Raw genomic sequence first — 23,970 nt, forward strand, 5'->3', positions numbered from 1 at the left:
TCCGCGAACTTTGTAGTAGTGCTGACCCATTGTGATCAGTTTTTGCTCAAGTTTCTTTATCATTAAAATTTCTCTCCTGCGACTCGAAGTGAAGTGACTTGTACAAGATCTTTCTATTACTTCAAAACAGCTCTTTTCAGTGCTTCATTATTGCAAACGAGATGGCGAACAAGATGCGCAATAGTTCGTCCCATCCGATTTCTGGCTTGTCTGCAAAATTAAGAGAAACTGTTTTACCAACCTCAGAGGGAGTTATGAAATATTATTTTTTCACTCGTGAAGTATTACGGTCGGAAAAGTCGGATTTGAACCAACAGTGCATAAAGTAGTTAGTTGCGTTATGGAAAAAAATGCATGAAATTTGGTGCTGAGCATCAATCCCGACTTATTAGCAAAGTTACGCATAATTAGAGCTACTTAGATTTTACGCGACGTATGTAAAAATTGTTAAGTGCTTCAATAAACCAAAAAAATGTAAACCTAAAGTGAAAAAGATCGAGATACAAGTTACTTCACTTTGAGTCGCAGGAGCAAGATCGTAATGATAAGGAAACTTCAGCGAAAAGTGATCACAGTGGGTTAACACTACTACAAAGGTCGCGGATTGTCACTCGTCTTGTCTAACTAAGATTCCCCATAGCTGAAATTTCCCAAACACGGGATTTGCCAGTGAGATTATGACTGCACAGACACCAACCAGTGCCGTCACCTTGCTGCCGTGCATCACATTGACTTTCCCTGGACCGACCGGCCGGCCCCGAACCGTCAAAGCGAGCACCGATTGGGGGGAGGCAGCGCCACGATCCATGCCGTGCATCGCTCGAACGCTCCCTCCGCATGTTTGTGGGTGAGCGGTTGGAAATAGGTCAAAACAGACGAATTTTTGCCCCGAAGAACAACAATTTGACAAAATTTGAAAGGAAACATGTGTTTGAACCTTTTAAGTATTGAAAATATAGGCCTTTTGGGCCTGTATGCGGTACAATATGCAGTAAGGGGACAATTTTAGGCGGTGAAATTTTAGGTACTTCATATGGGACCCATTTGACAAATTTTTTTCCATGATACGCGCTTCCTCTCTCAAAGTCGAAAATTTCTATCCACCTTTCCGCGCCCCTACCGGCCTACCCTCCCCCAGGTCTTTTTGAAAATATGCTACTTGCTTATGCCATCTACTGGGAATATCTAGAGAATTAAGAGCAGAATTATTCTAAAAGAGAAGGATTTTAATTCATTTGGAGATTCTCTTGGATTATTAGATTCATGTACTAATCCCATGTTTTCAAAGAAATCGCTTTAAATAGTCAATGTGCCTAAAAATAAATTTACAATTTTTTAAAACAAATTAATATGAACTATTTCTTCTTTAGTGAACTTATTTTTTCTTCAATGATGAGGGAATAACTTACATCATTGCCTCTAGATTTAATAAACTCCATTTCTTCGGGTGTGAAAGCAGCCATGGAGATAGATTTAACTCGATGAGGTGGGGTAAGGCCTCTCCTGCAAGAAAAACGGGAAAAATTTGTTAAGAGGAAGAAACTGATGACAAGGAAAAGGAATTTCATACTGAAATGCTAAAAACTAAGATATCAATTCCACTTCTTGGGGAGTGTCCAACTAAAATTAGAACACAAAATATGTCTGAAAATGTCAAGCCAAATTAGTATTAGGTATCAGTGTCCCGACTTCTTCTTTTTTTTTCTTTTTTTTCTTTTTCAAATAGCCTGTAAGGCTAATCCCGTTCCAAATTCGCATACCGTGCATTCACCTATCTTAGGTATACCCTCCCTGTCTACTTCGCTCATCAATCTTCCCTCACCTCAGTTATTGTTTTGGTATACCCTCAATTTAAACAATAAGTTCCTTTTAAATGCCTCCAGTCCCAATTCTTCCATCTTGTAGCACTTAAATTTGTTATATTCCATTACTCCTTTATAGAAAATCATTTTATCCACATTACCATTTTCATGGTAAGCCCATACCTTACCGCCATACCTAGTCCCTGTTGCATTATCCCCCCCACATGAGCTATTTTAAGCCTTCATCCACACCTTTTATATAACCTTTCTTAATTTTGTAAATAAATACGAAGGAACTGTATTTAATGAACAACTCGATACACAACCACTCCAACTCATTCAACATTCCTCCAATATTTTCTTCTCTACCCCGTTTTAAAATATATCTCATTGCTTTGTTTTGCCCCACTTGCAACCTTTCTATCACACCCTTCCCTGCTTCATAAAGCATGGTTGTACAGTGATTCAATATTGCCCCAACAACCGCAGGGTATGGCAATTTCTTCCCCTCAATCGTCAACATATTTTTTACCCTCCATAGTAGACTTACTCTCCTTCTATATTCATTAGCTATTATTTCTATTTACTTGTCCCATTTCAAATCCTCAGTCACCATCACCCCCAAGTATTTATATTCCCTTACTCTCCCTATTATTTGACTGATAGACCTGCGATTCCAGAAGATGCAATGAAAAGTTGCAATTTACTGCTTTATGGTCATATTCTAAATTTTATCTGATTCCCCACCCTACTAGTTCCCTTTAGTGCCTTAAGGCATCTTGTTGCAGATTTTTGTAACTGTCTACATTCTGTTTCAGTGCCTTTAAATCAATGAGTTATTGTTGAAAATCTGTTTTTTTTCAGCTGCCAAATCTCACAATCGTGCGTTAAAATACTTGTAACTATGGCATTGTAAAGTCTCCTCTTGTTCTCCTTGAAATGTTGTTGATTCCAGAGGATTCCATTTAACCACACTATAGCCTTCCTTGCTAGGGTGTTTCTTTCCTCAATAGCTCAATCCATCCTCCCATTCTGGTTCAAACACACTCTCAAGTATTCATAGTCCGCGCAGCCTCTGATCTGCTCTGCTATCCACCCTCTAACTCAATGCTTTGCTGATTACCTGCCCGAGTCAGTTTCTCAGATTTGGATATACTGTCTTCCCAACTCCATTCAATACTCCTGTAGGTAGTAACTTACGCATAATGTACTCAGCATCATCTTGATCATCAGCAAAGCACAGAGTGAACAGAGTTTCAAAATCACCAAGGAGAACACCTACACTAGCACATTTTCTTTTCTATTCATTTAGCATGCACTCGAGATATATCTCAAATAATATTGGCAACAGAAAACATCACTGATTTAAACCCTTACAGAATATCTCCCTGTTTAGGCACAGAATATGCTATAAGCTACAGAGATGGATTTCTAGATGAGGTCAGCAAGAATTTCTAGGAGAGATCGGGTCCATGATGACAGAGTGCGTCAGACCGTGGAAGTAAAAATGACATAGTATTCAACATCATGATTAAACCCAAACTCGAGGAGCAGAAGGAGTAATTACTTACAACATTCCAGAACATTTTGTACAAACAAATGAACCTATTGTAACATTGACATATGTCGGTCCTCTCTGTTGGCAGTCAAAACAATGTTTATTTACTGGCAAAGTTACCAGTTCACGCAAAACTTTCAAATGATACTCATCTAATTTTTTTCGCACTGAAGACATATTACTTTGATCCATTTGCAGAGAAAACAAAAAAAAAATTAATAAAAGTTCAAAAATGGCCTTCACAATTCCGTCAATTGTCAAAAGTAACAATGATAAACATAACATTGAGGAGGTTATGTCATTGTTATTATTTGGATCAAAGAAATATAGAGACGGAGCGCTAAAAGCAAAAAATGAAGCTTCTTTTCAATCACCTCTACTATTGGCTAGAGGATTGGCGGCGAAATCGGGACAAGTTTGAAAATCAAATGTAGGGCGGGAACTAAATAAAATTGCGGAAACAAAGTACTCTAGGTTGATTTTTGCCATAATTCACTTACACAATCATATTTTTATAACTTTAGGTTAGTTTTGGTCCGTCGTCGAGCGATTAATTTCATTTTGGAGTAACGGTCATCTACGACTGTAATGGCCTGCTTGAACTAGAGTCCCTTTATACCCAGAGTTACAACTCGATTATCAGCTGACTGGCAGCCGTCCTTGGCTGGCCATGGAAGCCGAAACGAGTGCACCCAAACGAACGATATTGAGGGATAAGGATCAGGAATCCTGCGATGTCTGTCACGCAAAAACAACAACATCAACAAAGTGATCAATTAAAAAGAAAATGAGATTGGTTTGTGAATAATTTCTTAATCTATTTTCATTTTGGACCTATGAAAATAACAATTTACTCTTGATAAACCACAATTAGGTAATATTTTCATTATTCTTGTTCACATTCGAGGTACCGCCATCTTGGTGCACTCGTTTCGGCCTCCATGAGCGAGAACCAATCAGAATTGGATTTTTTTTAAGGCCACTTTCAGCCCAATCCTGGCCCAACCAAAAGTGAGTTGTCGTAATAACTCTGGGTATAAAGGGACTCTAGCTTGAACCGGCAGAACCACCATGAGCAGAAGAAAAACTAACTTTATATGAGACTACTGCCTATTACCGAGCAAAAGTAGGTGTAATAGGACGCAGTCCCAACTTTCTTATTATATTTGTTTTAGGCATTTAAAATACGTTTTGAAGAAGAAATGTGGAAAAATCAAGAGGACAAGTTCAAATGAAATTTCCGTTTGCCGCCAAGGATTCCCGCGCTCATTTACACACTCACACAAACACCTACAAACACCCAGCGCCAAACCAGGCTTCACTTTTTCCCCGTGCTTTTAGATACGAGCACTCCGTCTTTATGTCTTTGGTCCTAAGCCTCTCCATGGGGCCCGAAATCAGTGATCCCGGGTGCTCCGTGTACGAGATCCGTACGCTCTACCGCTCTCCGTGCTACTATTGGCTGAGCGTCATTCTGTGACGTCACGCGTACGGATATTTTAAGATAGGGAAGCGTTTTTCCCATAAGGTTTTCGTCCGTACGCGGTCCGTGTCGGTATAGGGAATGTCCGCGCGGCACGGATAAATCCGTACGCCTGGCATCACTGCCCGAAATACAACAGCCGTCTTTTATTTCATCTGCAGCGGACACTCACAGGCGGCTGCAATCGTCCTTTTATTTTGCGGATGACTTGGAGTGGGCGGGGCTTAATTTCGAGGATGCGAAGCTCACACAAGAATTCGCCTGAGACGCGTTGTTAAAGTCAGAAGTGCAACCGCTGAGTTATCCGCTGAGGTAATTAAAGGCCGCCATCTTCTCAGCAAAATCGCTCAGCGCTCAGCCTGGTTCCCACGGCGCCTACTGGTTTTGCTGAGAAGATGGCGGCCTTTCTCTACTAACAAAGTTTGCATCATCGCTGAGCGGATAACTAAAAAAACCCGGCGCTCCGCTTCGCTCCGCGCCGGTTTTTGGGGGGGCATCGGGCCCCAAGCTCCCCCAGGACGCGCGCCTCGCGCGCGTTTTTAGTGTATTTTTTTTTTAGTTTCAGTGTCCGGCCTCGGTTGTTCTGTCTTTTAAGTGACCCGCGCGTCCACCGCGGGAAGAGTGTATTTTCCGAAGGGAGGGGCGGGGGCGGGGAGTTATAAATCTTTGGAGGTTGGATTTACGTTTACACTGTTGGAGGCATTGATTATTCGAATAAGGACTTCATGTCGCCAGATTGCAACAACAATCTTCATGTAATGTCTGATATGAAAAGATGTCAACAAACGCTGTGGCAAGCTTGAATGACGATGGATGAATCTCCATAACCGTGCGACAACATTGCCGTCTTGTCCAACAATTATCAGTCTGTAACCCACTGTGCGACAATAAAGCCATCGTGTCCACCAATTATCAGTTCGTGACCCATTGTACGACAACATTGCCGTCTCATCCACCAATTTTCAGTTCGTGACCCACTGTGCGACAACATCGCCGTCTTGTCCACCAATTTTCAGTCCGTGACCCACTGTGCGACAACATTGCCGTCTTGTCCACCAATTTTCAGTTCGTGACCCACTGTGCGACAACATTGCCGTCTCGTCCACCAACTTCCAGTTCGTGACCCACTGTGCGACAACATTGCCGTCTTGTCCACCAATTTTCAGTTCGTGACCCACTGTGCGGCTTCCCTCCTCTTTTGCCGCAAGCCCCCGCCTAAAACTTTCAAAGCTCGCCATTTTTAAACGGCTCGACCGATTTCGCTCAAATTCAATACCAGCCTAGAACTAAGTAAGATCTTCCTTCTATAAAAATTTCGGGGGGGGGGGGAAGCTTTTAATTTGCGCCTATTATCGCGCCCACAAAATTGAACCTCCCCCCACTTCTCGCCCCCACCATTCGTAATGTAATACTTCGATCTCCGATTTTTTTTCGCAGAATGGTAGTCCTGTTCCTCTACTAGTTTCACCCGGAACTTTTTTAAAATGAGGGAAATATAACCCAGCGAAAATCGGAAAAACCACGATGAGTCGGAAATACATACATAAATAAGCGCATATATATATATATATAGTTTCCTCAAGTAAGAGTTATTGCAACTTGAGCGCATATGGAGTAAGCGTCGTTGCACCATGACGGAGTCGTTGCACCATTGGGGAATAGTTGCACCATTTAGCTTCCTAGAGTAGGAGAACTTGCACCCAGGGGCCGATTGTACTGTAGTGCCCTCTATATTAATTTTAAAGTGTTCCAGAGTTGTCCCAGAATTGCCTGCAGACTAAAGTACGATATTTTCTAGTGGTATGGGCAATTTTATTTTTTATTTATTTTTATTTTTTTCTTTTTTAATTAGGTAGGTATTTATTTTTTTATTTATCTATTTTATTTATTTTTTTTACTTATCTATTTTTTTACGTATTTATTTTTTTACTTTTTATTTTTTTTTACTTATTTATTTTTTTTACTTATTTATTTTTTTATGTATCTATTTTTACTTATTTATTTTTTTATTTTTTGTAACGTGATTCAATTCCCTCATGTTCTTTCAAATGCTTACATCGGCCCTTTATCGGCCCAAAGTGAACCGAGGGGGGGGGGGGGGGGGGGGGTCCGTAAGATCTAAAAATTTTGGAAATTGGAAATACAATGAAGTGCTAATGTGAGATATGTGAACAAAACTCATAGTTCCGAGCGATTTCCAATGGTTTACGAGGTTACACATAATTTTTGAAATTAATTAACCCCAAGGGGCTTAAAAGCTAAAAATTTTGAAAAGGCATAGCTAAACCTACTATATAAGTGTGACATATCTAAAAATTCCTCCCAACGACGGCTTTAACGTGGCCAAAGTGCATACTGAAAATTTTGAACTCCAGTGTCCCTAATGGGAGGGGGGGCGGGCTAAGAGCTCAATATTTTTGAAAATCGAAAAATTCAAAAACGTGTAAGTGAGGCGTGTCCAAGGACTCAAAGTACCGGACGTAGTTGCACAGGTAAGATGGTTACAAATGATTTTCAAAATTGACTGCCCCCGAGCGGTTTGATGCCCCAAAATTTTGAGAAATCACAGCTAACCCTACTACATAAGTGTGACATGTCAAAAAATTCAGCCAAACAACGGCTTTAACGTGGCTAAAATGGTTACTGAAAATTTTGAACTCCAGTATGCCTAATTGGAGGGGGGGCCTAAGAGCTTAACATTTTTGAAAATCGAAAAAGTCACAAACATGTAAATGAGGCGCGTCGGAAGACTCCGAGTGCACAGTTTTAGCGTAGGCTTTTTAACATTAAGCTCTTAGTCTCTAAATGTAGCAACACCCCTCGGTGTTTTTAATTTGCGCAACCGACGTTGCAAAATTTACCTCGAATTGGTAACAAAATACTTTCGTCTTTGCCGCCAGACCGTTTATCCTGCTTCAATCTCGGCAACTATTGGACCGATTTACCTCGGATTTTTGCAAATGAAAGCTCTAGGTCTCTAAATGTACCAACACCCCTCGGTTTTTCGATTTTCGAAGCGACGTTGCAAAATTTACCTCGAATTGTTAACGAAATATGTTCGTCTCTCCGATCGCTAAGAGATTGTCCTCCTTCAATTAATTTGACCTTTACTAAGGGTCCAAAGAGCGCTGCGGTCGGAAGCGATTCGATTCTGATCGGCGGATCCCGGTCCACGAGGTAGGGTCTTTCTTCTTTGTGAGATCTTTAAAGTTTTTCATGGAGCTCTATCCTTCGATGTGGGTATGAAAATATCCGAAAATATCTCTGCATGTCCAAATATCCATGCAATATCTAACGCTGCCGCGCCACGGCCTTTGATTTTGCGTCGGGCCCGCTTTTTTATAGACAACCTTACATACTTCCTTTTTTTTTGTAAGTAACTACAACAAAATTTCCAGATCAATAAAAAAATCACTTGACATTCTCCCCTAAAATTAACGGTTTCAAAGAAGAATGATCAGAAAGTTCGTTGATGATAACAATTTTGTCGCCGCTCTTTTTAAGTCCTGAAATTTTGGTTTCAAGAATATTTTTAATTAGATTTTTCCGTAAGTGGTCACTACCAAATTTTCCGCTCTTTAAGGAGATTTACAGACATTTTCCTCTTTAATCAATGGTTTAGAAGAAAAAGGATAAGCAAGGCGCTTATCGTAGAAATTTTTTCCGCAGTTTTCTTCACACCACAAATTTTTTTTATAATTTTTCCCTAAAAATCGATAGCTTTTAAGGGTCAAAATCGAAAGTTCGCCAAACGAGCTGAAACCAAGCATGTTCGCTTGAAAATGACCCGCTGAGTGCGATTTTCCGGTCGGAAAAGCTCCTCGAGTCCGCTGCTTGGCTCTATCTCCGAAAAACGCCTGGCAAAAACGGTGAAAAACGTGCAAGAAACACTCGTTTCAGACCAGTTTTTCGCTGTTTCTCGGCTCAGGAAGCCCCGCAGAGCCGCGGGATTGTGCGCAACCGATCCAGCACTTTCATCTACTTAGGATCCGACTGAAATCTCGGAATTTTTTCTCTGGACGAGAATCAAGAAAAATTGACAGGGGTTACATGGACTAAATTTTAAGGGTCAAAGTCGAATGCTCGCCAAGCTGAAAACAAGCATGTTCGCTTGCAAATGACCCGCTGAGTGCGATTTACCGGTCGGAAAAGCTCCTCGAGTCCGCTGCTTGGCTCTATCTCCGAAAAACGCCTGGCAAAAACGGTGAAAAACGTGCAAGAAACACTCGTTTCAGACCAGTTTTTCGCTGATTCTCGGCTCAGGAAGCCCCGCAGAGCCGCGGGATTGTGCGCAACCGATCCAGCACTTTCATCTACTTAGGATCCGACTGAAATCTCGGAATTTTTTCTCTGGACGAGAATCAAGAAAAATTGACAGGGGTTACATGGACTAAATTTTAAGGGTCAAAATCGAATGTTCGCCAAGCTGAAAACAAGCATGTTCGCTTGCAAATGACCCGCTAAGTGCGATTTACCGGTCGGAAAAGCTCCTCGAGTCCGCTGCTTGGCGCTATCCGCGAAATACGCCTGGCAGAAACGGTGAAAAAGTTGGAACCTAAAAAGTTGGAAAAATTCGATTTTGAGTTGGGCCCAGAAGCGACGGTTGATCATATTCAAGTATGTTACGTGTCTAGGTGTCCTTGATACCATATTCGAAGCTCATCATTCGTCTCCTTTGAGCCCAGGTCGAAATCTGAGGTAGAACCGCGAAAAACGCGAAATTTCAGCTATTTTCGCCTTCGGTGCCATGTTTAGGCCCCTGTTTCGCAGCCAAAAAACGTGAGTAGGTATCGGCAAAACTCGATTATTTCTGTCAAATATGCACCGTCAACTGCCGTATATCCAAAAATTTCTCAATTCCGTGGAGTGGCCGATTTCGGCCCAAGTCGCAACCCCTCCTTTGACACTTCTTTAAAGATATTTTAGAATATTTTCTTCTGAAATCAACGGTGTATTAGAAAAATAAGAAAAAAGGGCGCTAATCGCAAAAGTTTTGGCCGCAGCTTTCTTAATACTCCATATATTTGGTCAAAATTATTTTTGCGATTAGACTTTTTTTATGTGGGTGAAAAAAATGCTCCGATTCAATAAACGATCAATATGAAGACATACCTACTCCTCTAAAACAGGTGGTTTGGAGGAAAAATGAGAAAACATGTCGCTGATCGTAAGAGTTTTTGCCACAGTTTGTTTTTAAGACCTATGTCCTCAGTCCCGAGAATTTTTTTTTGTAAAAATTTTTGTAATTGACTACTAGAATATATACACTTTTTGAAAAATATCAAAAAGGCGAAAATATGTCGTTTTCGATCCGAGGGGATTTTGCAACGAAGATCATGAAAATTGAATAACTTAAGAGTTATGGCTCATCCAGATCCCAAGAGCTTTCGTCTAAAGCAAATCCGAGGTAAATCGGTCGAATAGTGGTTGATATCGAAGGAGGACAAATTGCCAATTGGCAAAATCGAAATAAGTGCCCATCAATCCCAGGTAAATTTTGCAACGTCGGTCATGCAGATGGAAAAACCGAGGGATGTTGGTACATTTAAAGACTAAGAGCTTTCAGTAGTAAAAATTCGAGGTAAATTGGTCCAATAGTTGCCAAGATTGAAGGAGGACAAACTCTTAGCGGTCGGAGAGACGAACATATTTCGTTAACAATTCGAAGTAAATTTTGCAACGTCGGTCACGCAGATCGAAAAACCGAGGAGTAGTGGCACATTTAGCGGCTAAGAGTTTGTATTTTTGAGGTGAATCGGTCCAGTAGTTTTCGATATCATACACGGAGAAAAAAACTTCGTGCGTGGGACCCGAAGTTTGTAGGTCATATGGTTCTCTGAAGTATTCAGATTGAGCATCTAAACACTTTAGATCTAGCTGTCGAGGTTCGGATCACACATCTGAAACTTCAGTTCTTACATCTTAAGTACTTCAGATGTGAGAACCAAAGTTTTTCTGATGTGAGAACCGAAGTACTTTAGATGTAAGAACTGAAGTTTCAGATGTGTGATCCGAACCTCGACAGCTAGATCTAAAGTGTTCAGATGCTCAATCTGAAAACTTCAGAGATCCACATGACGTAAACTTCGTATCCCACGCACGAAGTTTTTTCTCCGTGTAGAAGGACAGGACAAACTGTCTAGCGGCAAAGGCGAAAATATGTCGATTTCGATCCAAGATAAATTTTGCAACGATGGTCATAAAAATTGAATAACTTAAACGTTATGGCTCATCCGGCAGCCTGATTGTTGAATTTTTTGGTTTGTCGGGACGACATAGATGACACAGGTTAAAAGAAGGAGCGAGATTGGTCGGCTATGTCTTATCGCTGCTTTGTCGTGCCTTTGTCAGGTGGAATGGACGACATGTCGGAAACTTAAGAGGTGCCGTTAGCTTGTCGTGAGTTCAACCCGACATAGGCACGACAAAGCAGCGATTAGACGTAGCCAACCAATTATGCCCCGCCATTTAACCTATGTCATCTATGTAGTCCCGACAAGCAAAAAAATTTCAAAAATCAGGCAGCTGATCCTAAGAGCTTTCGTCAAAAGCAAATCTGAGGTAAATAGGTCTAAGAGTTGTTGATATCGAAGGAGGACGAATTGCAAAATGGCAAAATAAAAAATTTATTGTTATCCATTCGAGGTAAATTTTGCAACGTCGGTTTCGCAAATGGAAAAACCGAGGGTTGTTGGTACATTTAAAGATCTAGAGCTTTCATTTGTAAAAATCCGAGGTAAATTGTAGTCCAAAAATTGCCAAGATTAAAGGAGGAAAAAGTCTGGCGGCAAAGACGAAAATATTTTGTAACCAATTCGAGGTATATTTTGCAACCTCGGTTTCACAAATCGAGAAACCGAGGGGTGTAGGTACCTTTAGAGGCCTAGAGTCTTCATTTGCGAAAATCCGAGGTAAATCGGTCCAACAGTTCCGAGATTGAAGGAGGTTAAACGGTCTGAGGGCAAAGACAAAAGTATTTTGTTCCCAATTCCAGGTAAATTTTGCAACGTCGATTTCGCAAATCGAAAAACCTAGGGCTTTTGGTAAATTTAGAGACCTAGAGCTTTCATTTGCAAAAATCCGAGGTAAATTAGTCCAAAAATTGCCGAGATTGAAGGAGCATAAACGGTCTGGCTGCATGGACGAAAGTATTTTGTTACTAATTCGAGGTAAATTTTGCAACGTCGGTTTCGCTAATCGAAAAACCGAGGGGTGTCGGTACATTTAGATACACTGACCTATCATTAGCTAGAATATGAGGTAAATCGGTCCAATAGATGCCGAGATTGAAGGAGGAGAAACGGTCTGGCGGCAAAGACGGAAGTATTTTGTTACCCATTCGAGGTAAATTTTGCAACGTCGGTTGCGTAAATCGAAATAGCGAGGGTTGATCGTACTTTCAGAGACTTAGAGCTTTCATTTGCAAAAATTTAGTGTAAATTGTTCCGAAAAATGCAGAGATTGAAGGAGAATAAACGGTCTGGCGGCAAAGACGGAAGTATTTTGTTACCCATTCGAGGTAAATTTTGCAACGTCGGTTGCGTCAATCGAAAAACCGAGGGGTGCTGGTACATTTAAAGACACAGAGCTTTCATTTGGTAGAATATGAGGTAAATCGGTCGTATAGTTAACGAGATTGAAGGAGGATACGCGGTCTGGCGGCAACGACGAAAGTATTTTGTTACCAATTCAAGGTAAATTTTGCAACGTAGGATTCGCAAATCGAAAAACCGAGGGGTGTTCGTACATTTAGAGACCTGCAAATCTCATTTGCAAAAATCCGAGGTAAATTCGTCCAGAAATTGCCGAGATTGAAAGGAGTATAAACGGTCTGGCGGCATAAACGAAAGTATTTTGTTACCATTTCGAGGTAAATTTTGCAACGTCCGTTTCGCTAATCGAGAAACCGAGGGTGTAGGTACCTTTAGAGGCCTAGAGTTTTCATTTGCGAAAATCCGAGGTAAATTGGTCCAACAGTTCCGAGATTGAAGGAGGTTAAACGGTCTGAGGGCAAAGACAAAAGTATTTTGTTCCCAATTCCAGGTAAATTTTGCAACGTCGGTTTCGCTAATCGAAAAACCGAGGGGTGTCGGTACATTTAGATACACTGACCTATCATTAGCTAGAATATGAGGTAAATCGGTCCAATAGATGCCGAGATTGAAGGAGGAGAAACGGTCTGGCGGCAAAGACGGAAGTATTTTGTTACCCATTCGAGGTAAATTTTGCAACGTCGGTTGCGTCAATCGAAAAAACGAGGGGGTGCTGGTACATTTAAAGACACAGAGCTTTCATTTGGTAGAATATGAGGTAAATCGTCATATAGTTAACGAGATTGAAGGGGTTACACGGTTTGGCGGCAACGACGAAAGTATTTTGTTACCAATTCAAGGTAAATTTTGCAACGTAGGATTCGCAAATCGAAAAACCGAGGGGTGTTCGTACATTTAGAGACCTTTAGCTCTTATTTGCAAAAATCCGAGGTAAATTCGTCCAAAAATTGCCGAGATTGAAAGGACTATAAACGGTCTGGCGGCATAAACGAAAGTATTTTGTTACCATTTCGAGGTAAATTTTGCAACGTCCCTTTCGCTAATCGCAAAACCGAGGGGTGTGGGTACATTTAAAAAGCTCCTCGAGTCCGCTGCTTGGCGCTATCCGCGAAATACGCCTGGCAGAAACGGTGAAAAAGTTGGAAGCTAAAAAGTTGGAAAAGTTCGATTTTGAGTTGGGCCCAGAGGCGACGGTTGATCATATTCAAGTATGTTACGTGTCTAGGTGTCCTTGACACCATATTCGAAGCTCATCATTCGTCTCCTTTGGGCCCAGGTCGAAATCTGAGGTAGAACCGCGAAAAACGCGAAATTTCAGCTATTTTCGCCTTTGGTGCCATGTTTAGGCCCCTGTTTCGCAGCCAAAAAACGTGAGTAGGTATCGGCAAAACTCGATTATTTCTGTCAAATATGCACCGTCAACTGCCGTATATCCAAAAATTTCTCAATTCCGTGGAGTGGCCGATTTCGGCCCAAGTCGCAACCCCTCCTTTGACACTTCTTTAAAGATATTTTAGAATATTTTCTTCTGAAATCAACGGTGTATTAGAAAAATGAGAAAAAAGGGCGCTAATCGCAAAGTTTTGGGCCGCAGCTTTCTTAATACTCCATATATTTGGTCAAAATTATTTTTGCATTAGACTTTTTTTTTAAGTGGGTGAAAAAAATGCTCCGATTCAATAAACGATCAATATGAAGACATACCTACTCCTCTAAAACAGGTGGTTTGAAGGAAAAATAAGAAAACATGTCGCTGATCGTAAGAGTTTTTGCCACAGTTTGTTTTTAAGACCCATGTCCTCAGTCCCGAGAATTTTTTTTTCAAAAATTTTTGTAATTGACTACTAGAATATATACACTTTTTGAAAAATATCAAAAAGGCGAAAATATGTCGTTTTCGATCCGAGGGAGATTTTGCAACGAAGATCATGAAAATTGAATAACTTAAGAGTTATGGCTCATTCAGATCCCAAGAGCTTTCGTCTAAAGCAAATCCGAGGTAAATCGGTCGAATAGTGGTTGATATCGAAGGAGGACAAATTGCCAAGTGGCAAAATCGAAATAAGTGCCCATCAATTCCAGGTAAATTTTGCAACGTCGGTCATGCAGATGGAAAAACCGAGGGATGTTGGTACATTTAAAGACTAAGAGCTTTCAGTAGTAAAAATTCGAGGTAAATTGGTCCAATAGTTGCCAAGATTGAAGGAGGACAAACTCTTAGCGGTCGGAGAGACGAACATATTTCGTTAACAATTCGAAGTAAATTTGCAACGTCGGTCACGCAGATCGAAAAACCGAGGAGTTTTAGCGGCTAAGAGTTTTTATTTAAAACAATTTTGAGGTGAATCGGTCCAGTAGTTTTCGATATCATACACGGAGAAAAAAACTTCGTGCGTGGGACCCGAAGTTTGTAGGTCATATGGTTCTCTGAAGTTTTCAGATTGAGCATCTAAACACTTTAGATCTAGCTGTCGAGGTTCGGATCACACATCTGAAACTTCAGTTCTTACATCTTAAGTACTTCAGATGTGAGAACCAAAGTTTTTCGGATGTGAAAACCGAAGTACTTTAGATGTAAGAACTGAAGTTTCAGATGTGTGATCCGAACCTCGACAGCTAGATCTAAAGTGTTCAGATGCTCAATCTGAAAACTTCAGAGATCCACATGACGTAAACTTCGTATCCCACGCACGAAGTTTTTTTCTCCGTGTAGAAGGACAGGACAAACTGTCTAGCGGCAAAGGCGAAAATATGTCGATTTCGATGCAAGATAAATGTTGCAACGATGGTCATGAAAATTGAATAACTTAAACGTTATGGCTCATCCGGCAGCCTGATCGTTGAATTTTTTGGTTTGTCGAGACGACATAGATGACACAGGTTAAAAGAAGGAGCGAGATTGGTCGGCTATGTCTTATCGCTGCTTTGTCGTGCCTTTGTCAGGTGGAATGGACGACATGTCGGAAACTTAAGAGGTGCCGTTAGCTTGTCGTGAGTTCAACCCGACATAGGCACGACAAAGCAGCAATAAGACGTAGCCAACCAATTATGCCCCGCCATTTAACCTATGTCATCTATGTAGTCCCGACAAGCAAAAAATTTCAAAAATCAGGCAACTGATCCTTAGAGCTTTCGTCAAAAGCAAATCCGAGGTAAATAGGTCTAAGAGTTGTTGATATCGAAGGAGGACGAATTGCAAAATGGCAAAATAAAAATTTTATTGTTATCCATTCGAGGTAAATTTTGCAACGTCGGTTTCGCAAATGGAAAAACCGAGGGTTGTTGGTACATTTAAAGATCTAGAGCTTTCATTTGTAAAAATCCGAGGTAAATTGTAGTCCAAAAATTGCCAAGATTAAAGGAGGAAAAAGTCTGGCGGCAAAGATGAAAGTATTTTGTTACCAATTCCAGGTAAATTTTGCAACGTCGGTTTCGCAAATCGAAAAACCTAGGGCTTTTGGTAAATTTAGAAACCTAGAGCTTTCATTTGCAAAAATCCGAGGTAAATTAGTCCAAAAATTGCCGAGATTGAAGGAGCATAAACGGTCTGGCTGCATAGACGAAAGTATTTTGTTACCAATTCAAGGTAAATTTTGCAACGTAGGATTCGCAAATCGAAAAACCGAGGGGTGTTCGTACATTTAGAGACCTGCAGCTCTCATTTGCGAAAATCCGCGGTAAATTCGTCCAAAAATTGCCAAGATTGAAAGGAGTATAAACGGTCTGGCGGCATAGACGAAAGTATTTTGTTACCAATTCGAGGTAAATTTTGCAACGTCGGTTTCGCTAATCGAAAAACCGAGGGGTGTCGGTACATTTAATACACTGACCTATCATTAGCTAGAATATGAGGTAAATCGGTCCAATAGATGCCGAGATTGAAGGAGGAGAAACGGTCTGGCGGCAAAGACGGAAGTATTTTGTTACCCATTCGCGGTAAATTTTGCAACGTCGGTTGCGTAAATCGAAATAGCGAGGGGTGATCGTACTTTCAGAGACTTAGAGCTTTCATTTGCAAAAATTTAGTGTAAATTGTTCCGAAAAATGCAGAGATTGAAGGAGAATAAACGGTCTGGCGGCAAAGACGGAAGTATTTTGATACCCATTCGAGGTAAATTTTGCAATGTCGGTTGCGTCAATCGAAAAACCAAGGGGTGCTGGTACATTTAAAGACACAGAACTTTCATTTGGTAGAATATGAGGTAAATCGGTCATATAGTTAACGAGATTGACGGAGGAAACGCGTTCTGGTGGGAACGACGAAAGTATTTTGTTACCAATTCAAGGTAAATTTTGCAACGTAGGATTCGCAAATCGAAAAACCGAGGGGTGTTCGTACATTTAGAGACCTGCAGCTCTCATTTGCAAAAATCCGAGGTAAATTCGTCCAAAAATTGCCGAGATTGAAAGGAGTATAAACGGTCTGGCGGCATAGACGAAAGTATTTTGTTACCATTTCGAGGTTAATTTTGCAACGTCTGTTGCGTAAATCGAAATAACGAGGGGTGTTCGTACTTTCAGAGACTAACAGCTTTCTTTTGCAAAAATTCAGTGTAAATTGGTCCGAAAATTGCCGAGATTGAAGGAGAATAAACGGTCTGGCGGCATGGACGAAAGTATTTTGTTACCAATTCGAGGTAAATATTGCAACGTCGGTTGCGTAAATCGAAATAGCGAGGGTCGTTCGTACTTTCAGAGACTAACAGCTTTCATTTGCAAAAATTCAGTGTAAATTGGTCCGAAAATTGCCGAGATTGAAGGAGAATAAACGGTCTGGCGGCATGGACGAAAGTATTTTGTTACCAATTCGAGGTAAATTTTGCAACGTCGGTTGCGTAAATCGAAATAGCGAGGGGTGTTCGTACTTTCAGAAACTAAGAGCATGCATTTGTAAAAATTCCGTGGTAAATTGGTCAGAAAATTACCGAGATGGAAGGAGGACAAACTTTTAGTGGCGGGTGGGACGAACATATTTTGTCCTCAATTCGAGGTAAATTTCGCAACGTCGGTTACGCAAATCGAAAAACCGAGGGTAGTTGGTACATGTAGCGACCTAAGGCTTGCATTTGCAAAATCCGAGGAAAATTAATTCGAAAATTGCCAAAATTGAAGGAGGATAAGCGGGCTTGCGACAAAGACGAAAGTATTTTGTTACGAATTCGAGGTAAATTTTGCATCGTCGGTTGCGCAAATCGAAAAACCGAGGGGTGATGGTTCATTTAGAGACTAAGAGTTTTCATTTGCAAAAATACGGTGTAAATTGGTCCGAAAATTTCCGAGATTGAAGGAGGATAAATCGTCTGGCGGCAAAGACAAAACCAAGTCATTATCAGTTTAAGGTAAATTTTGCAACGTCGGACATGCGATTCGAATAAGTAACGGGTGCTGGCAAATCTGCAAGTTTGTAATTTCCGAGATCGAAGGAGGACAAAAAAATCTTAAAGATTTAATTTTACAGATAGAAGATATCGTTATTGAAAACCATATCTTCGTTCCCAAGCATTTTTAATTTTAGATTTTTTTTTTTGTAATTTGCTTAAAAATAAATAACCACCATTCAAAAAATATCATTAAACATTCTTCTTTAAAATGAACGGTCGATATCATCAAAACCTGAAGTATGTTGATTATATAAATCCCGGCAGTGGAGTACTTGCACCTGGTGCAATAACTCCTACTACGTAATGCTTCCACCATGGTGCAATAACTCCTAGTACGTATGCGGATTTTTAAGTTGCAAATGTATAATTTTTAAGGAATATATTGATCAATCATCGAAATTGGGTCTTTATAATAAACGGGCAACAATGTTTTCACTCCCTCCCTCGTTATATATACGGGTTTCGACGATGGTGCAACAACTCCGGAAATCTTGCATGGTGCAACAACTCCTACTCCATAAGAAAGAGAATATATATATATATATATATATATATATATAGTTTCCTCAAGTAAGAGTTATTGCAACTTGAGCGCATATGGAGTAAGCGTCGTTGCACCATGACGGAGTCGTTGCACCATGGGGGAATAGTTGCACCATTTAGCTTCCCAGAGTAGGAGAACTTGCACCCAGGGGCCGATTGTACTGCAGTGCCCTCTACAGTAATTTTAAAGTGTTCCAGAGTTGTCCCAGAATTGCCTGCAGACTAAAGAACGATATTTTCTAGTGGTGGGAAATTTTATTTTTTATTTATTTTTATTTTTTTCTTTTTTACTTAGGTAGGTATTTATTTTTTTATTAATCTATTTTATTTATTTTTTTTAACTTATCTATTTTTTTACGTATTAATTTTTTTTACTTATTTATTTTTTTTACTTATTTATTTTTTTACTTATTTATTTTTTTTATTATTTATTTTTTTTATGTATCTATTTTTACTTATTTATTTTTTGTAACGTGATTCAATTCCCTCATGTTCTTTCAAATGCTTACATCGGCCCTTTATCGGCCCAAAGTGAACCGGGGGGGGGGGGGGGGGTCCGTAAGATCTAAAAATTTTTGAAATTGGAAATACAATGAAGTGCTAATGTGAGGTATGTAAACAAAACTCATAGTTCCGAGCGATTTCCAGTGGTTTACGAGGTTACACATAATTTTTGAAATTAATTAACCCCAAGGGGCCTAAAAGCTAAAAATTTTGAAAAGGCATAGCTAAACCTACTATATAAGTGTGACATGTCTAAAAATTCCTCCCAACGACGGCTTTAACGTGGCCAAAGTGCATAATGAAAATTTTGAACTCAAGTGTCCCTAATGGGAGGGGGGGGGGGCGGGCTAAGGGCTCGATATTTTTGAAAATCGAAAATCTAAAAAACGTGTAAGTGAGGCGTGTCCAAGGACTCAAAGTACCGGACGTAGTTGCACAGGTAAGATGGTTACAAATGATTTTCAAAATTGACTGCCCCCGAGCGGTTTGATGCCCCAAAATTTTGAAAAATCACAGCTAACCCTACTACATAAGTGTGACATGTCAAAAAATTCAGCCAAACAACGGCTTTAACGTGGCTAAAATGGTTACTGAAAATTTTGAACTCCAGTATGCCTAATTGGAGGGGGGGGGCCTAAGAGCTTAACATTTTTGAAAATTCAAAAACTCACAAACATGTAAATGAGGCGCGTCGGAAGACTCCGAGTGCACAGTTTTAGCGTAGGCTTTTTAACATTAAGCTCTTAGTCTCTAAATGTAGCAACACCCCTCGGTTTTTTCAATTTGCGCAACCGACGTTGCAAAATTTACCTCGAATTGGTAACAAAATACTTTCGTTTTTGCCGCCAGACCGTTTATCCTCCTTCAATCCCGGCAACTATTGGACCGATTTACCTCGGATTTTTGCAAATGAAAGCTCTAGGTCCCTAAATGGACCAACACCCCTCGGTTTTTCGATTTGCGAAGCGACGTTGCAAAATTTACCTCGAATTGTTAACGAAAATATGTTCGTCTCTCCGATCGCTAAGAGATTGTCCTCCTTCAATTAATTTGACCTTTACTAAGGGTCCAAAGAGCGCTGCGGTCGGAAGCGATTCGATTCTGATCGGCAGATCCCGGTCCACGAGGATCCGGTCCGGTCTTTCTTCTTTGTGAGATCTTTAAAGTTTTTCATGGAGCTCTATCCTTCGATGTGGGTATGAAAATATCCGAAAATATCCCTGCATGTCCAAATATCCATGCAATATCTAACGCTGCCGCGCCACGGCCTTTGATTTTGCGTCGGGCCCGCTTTCTTATAGACAACCTTACATACTTCCTTTTTTTTTGTAAGTAACTACAACAAAATTTCCAGATCAATAAAAAAATCACTTGACATTCTCCCCTAAAATTAACGGTTTCAAAGAAGAATGATCAGAAAGTTCGTTGATGATAATAATTTTGTCGCCGCTCTTTTTAAGTCCTGCAATTTTGGTTACAAGAATATTTTTAATTAGATTTTTCCGTAAGTGGTCACTACCAAATTTTCCGCTCTTTAAGGAGATTTACAGCATTTTCCTCTTTAATCAATGGTTTAGAAGAAAAAATATAAGCAAGGCGCTCATCGTAGAAATTTTTCCCGCAGTTTTCTTCACACCACACATTTTTTTTATAATTTTTCCTTAAAAATCGATAGCTTTTAAGGGTCAAAATCGAAAGTTCGCCAAACGAGCTGAGACCAAGCATGTTCGCTTGAAAATGACCCGCTAAGTGCGATTTTCCGGTCGGAAAAGCTCCTCGAGTCCGCTGCTTGGCTCTATCTCCGAAAAACGCCTGGCGAAAACGGTGAAAAACGTGCAAGAAACACTCGTTTCAGACCAGTTATTCGCTGTTTCTCGGCTCAGAAAGCCCCGCAGAGCCGCGGGATTGTGCGCAACCGATCCAGCACTTTCATCTACGTAGGATCCGACTGAAATCTCGGAATTTTTTCTCTGGACGAGAATCAAGAAAAATTGACAGGGGTTACATGGACTAAATTTTAAGGGTCAAAATCGAATGTTCGCCAAGCTGAAAACAAGCATGTTTGCTTGCAAATGACCCGCTGAGTGCGATTTACCGGTCGGAAAAGCTCCTCGAGTCCGCTGCTTGGCGCTATCCGCGAAATACGTCTGGCAGAAACGTTGAAAAAGTTGTAAGCTAAAAAGTTGGAAAAGTTCGATTTTGAAGTTGGGCCCAGAAGCGACGGTTGATCATATTCAAGTATGTTACGTGTCTAGGTGTCCTTGACACCATATTTGAAGCTCATCATTCGTCTCCTTTGGGCGCAGGTCAAAATCTGAGGTAGAACCGCGAAAAACGCGAATTTTCAGCTATTTTCGCCTTCGGTGCTATGTTTAGGCCCCTGTTTCGCAGCCAAAAAACGTGAGTAGGTATCGGCACTACACACGTATCACATTTAGCGGCTAAGAGTTTTTTATTTAAAAACAATTTTGAGGTGAATCGGTCCAGTAGTTTTCGATATAATACACGGAGAAAAAAACTTCGTGCGTGGGACCCGAAGTTTGTAGGTCATATGGTTCTCTGAAGTTTTCAGATTGAGCATCTGAACACTTTAGATCTAGCTGTCGAGGTTCGGATCACGCATCTGAAACTTCAGTTCTTACATCTTAAGTACTTCAGATGTGAGAACCAAAGTTTTTCGGATGTGAAAACCGAAGTACTTTAGATGTAAGAACTGAAGTTTCAGATGTGTGATCCGAACCTCGACCGCTAGATCTAAAGTGTTCAGATGCTCAATCTGAAAACTTCAGAGATCCACATGACGTAAACTTCGTATCCCAAGCACGAAGTTTTTTTCTCCGTGTAGAAGGACAGGACAAACTGTCTAGCGGCAAAGGCGAAAATATGTCGATTTCGATCCAAGATAAATTTTGCAACGATGGTCATGAAAATTGAATAACTTAAACGTTATGGCTCGTCCGGCAGCCTGATTGTTGAATTTTTTGGTTTGTCGGGACGACATAGATGACACAGGTTAAAAGAAGGAGCGAGATTAGTCGGCTATGTCTTATCGCTGCTTTGTCGTGCCTTTGTCAGGTGGAATGGACGACATGTCGGAAACTTAAGAGGTGCCGTTAGCTTGTCGTGAGTTCAACCCGACATAGGCACGACAAAGCAGCGATAAGACGTAGCCAACCAATTATGCCCCGCCATTTAACCTATGTCATCTATGTAGTCCCGACAAGCAAAAAATTTCAAAAATCAGGCAGCTGATCCTAAGAGCTTTCGTCAAAAGCAAATCCGAGGTAAATAGGTCTAATAGTTGTTGATATCGAAGGAGGACAAATTGCAAAGTGGCAAATTAAACAATTTATGGTTATCAATTCGAGGTAAATTTTGCAACGTCGGTTTCGCAAATGGAAAAACCGAGGGTTGTTGGTACATTTAAAGACTTAGAGCTTTCATTTGTAAAAATCCGAGGTAAATTGTAGTCCAAAAATTGCCAAGATTAAAGGAGGAAAAAGTCTGGCGGCAAAGACGAAAGTATTTTGTTACCAATTCGAGGTATATTTTTGCAACGTCGGTTTCACAAATCGAGAAACCGAGGGGTGTAGGTACCTTTAGAGGCCTAGAGTTTTCATTTACGAAAATCCGAGGTAAATCGGTCCAACAGTTCCGAGATTGAAGGAGGTTAAACGGTCTGAGGGCAAAGACAAAAGTATTTTGTTCCCAATTCCAGGAAAATTTTGCAACGTCGGTTTCGCAAATCGAAAAACCTAGGGCTTTTGGTAAATTTAGAGACCTAGAGCTTTCATTTGCAAAAATCCGAGGTAAATTAGTCCAAAAATTACCGAGATTGAAGGAGCATAAACGGTCTGGCTGCATAGACGAAAGTATTTTGTTACTAATTCGAGGTAAATTTTGCAACGTCGGTTTCGCTAATCGAAAAACCGATGGGTGTCGGTACATTTAGATACACTGAGCTATCATTAGCTAGAATATGAGGTAAATCGGTCCAATAGGTGCCGAGATTGAAGGAGGAGAAACGGTCTGGCGGCAAAGACGGAAGTATTTTGTTACTAATTCGAGGTAAATTTTGCAACGTCGGTTTCGGTAATCGAAAAACCGAGGGGTGTCGGTACATTTAGATACACTGACCTATCATTAGCTAGAATATGAGGTAAATCGGTCCAATAGGTGCCGAGATTGAAGGAGGAGAAACGGTCTGGCGGCAAAGACGGAAGTATTTTGTTACCCATTCGAGGTAAATTTTGCAACGTCGGTTGCATAAATCGAAATAGCGAGGGGTGATCGTACTTTCAGAGACTTAGAGCTTTCATTTGCAAAAATTTAGTGTAAATTGTTCCGAAAAATGCAGAGATTGAAGGAGAATAAACGGTCTGGCGGCAAAGACGGAAGTATTTTGTTACCCATTCGAGGTAAATATTGCAACGTCGGTTGCGTCAATCGAAAAACCGAGGGGTGCTGGTACATTTAAAGACACAGAGCTTTTATTTGGTAGAATATGAGGTAAATCGGTCATATAGTTAACGAGATTGAAGGAGGATACGCGGTCTGGCGGCAACGACGAAAGTATTTTGTTACCAATTCAAGGTAAATTTTGCAACGTAGGATTCGCAAATCGAAAAACCGAGGGGTGTTCGTACATCTAGAGACCTGCAGCTCTCATTTGCAAAAATCCGAGGTAAATTCGTTCAAAAATTTCCGAGATTGAAAGGAGTATAAACGGTCTGGCGGCATAGACGAAAGTATTTTGTTACCATTTCGAGCTAAATTTTGCAACGTCCGTTGCGCTAAATCGAAAAACGAGGGGTGTCGGTACATTTCATACACTAAGCTTTCATTTGCTAAATTGCAAAAAGGGTAAATTGGTCCAAAAATTGCCGAGATTGAAGGAGAATAAACGGTCTGGCGGCAAACACGAAAGTCTTTTGTCCCGATTCGAGGTAAATTTTGCAACGTCGGTTGCGTAAATCGAAATAGCGAGGGGTGTTCGTACTTTCAGAGACTAACAGCTTTCATTTGCAAAAATTCAGTGTAAATTGGTCCGAAAATTGCCGAGATTGAAGGAGAATAAACGGTCTGGCGGCATGGACGAAAGTATTTTGTTACCAATTCGAGGTAAATATTGCAACGTCGGTTGCGT

At 40.6% G+C, this 23,970-nt stretch overlaps 1 protein-coding gene across 9 annotated transcripts in view; it reads right to left on the minus strand.

The window, feature by feature from the left end:
- Nucleotides 1–23,970, minus strand: part of drongo (Arf GTPase activating protein drongo) — a 94,228-nt gene that overhangs the window by 68,149 nt on the left and 2,109 nt on the right. For 3 of the 9 annotated variants that reach the window (XM_072301350.1, XM_072301361.1, XM_072301370.1), the window contains exons 1-2: nt 3,374–3,665; nt 1,410–1,503 (exon numbers count right to left, since the gene is read on the minus strand). In XM_072301350.1, the coding sequence (XP_072157451.1) occupies nt 1,410–1,503; nt 3,374–3,645 (366 nt within the window). In that variant the 5' untranslated portion in view covers nt 3,646–3,665. The other 6 variants (XM_072301363.1, XM_072301366.1, XM_072301343.1 and 3 more) reach the window with 4 other exon arrangements.

This window comes from Bemisia tabaci, chromosome 1, assembly GCF_918797505.1.
Source record: "Bemisia tabaci chromosome 1, PGI_BMITA_v3".
Classification (NCBI taxonomy): Eukaryota; Metazoa; Arthropoda; class Insecta; order Hemiptera; family Aleyrodidae; genus Bemisia; species Bemisia tabaci.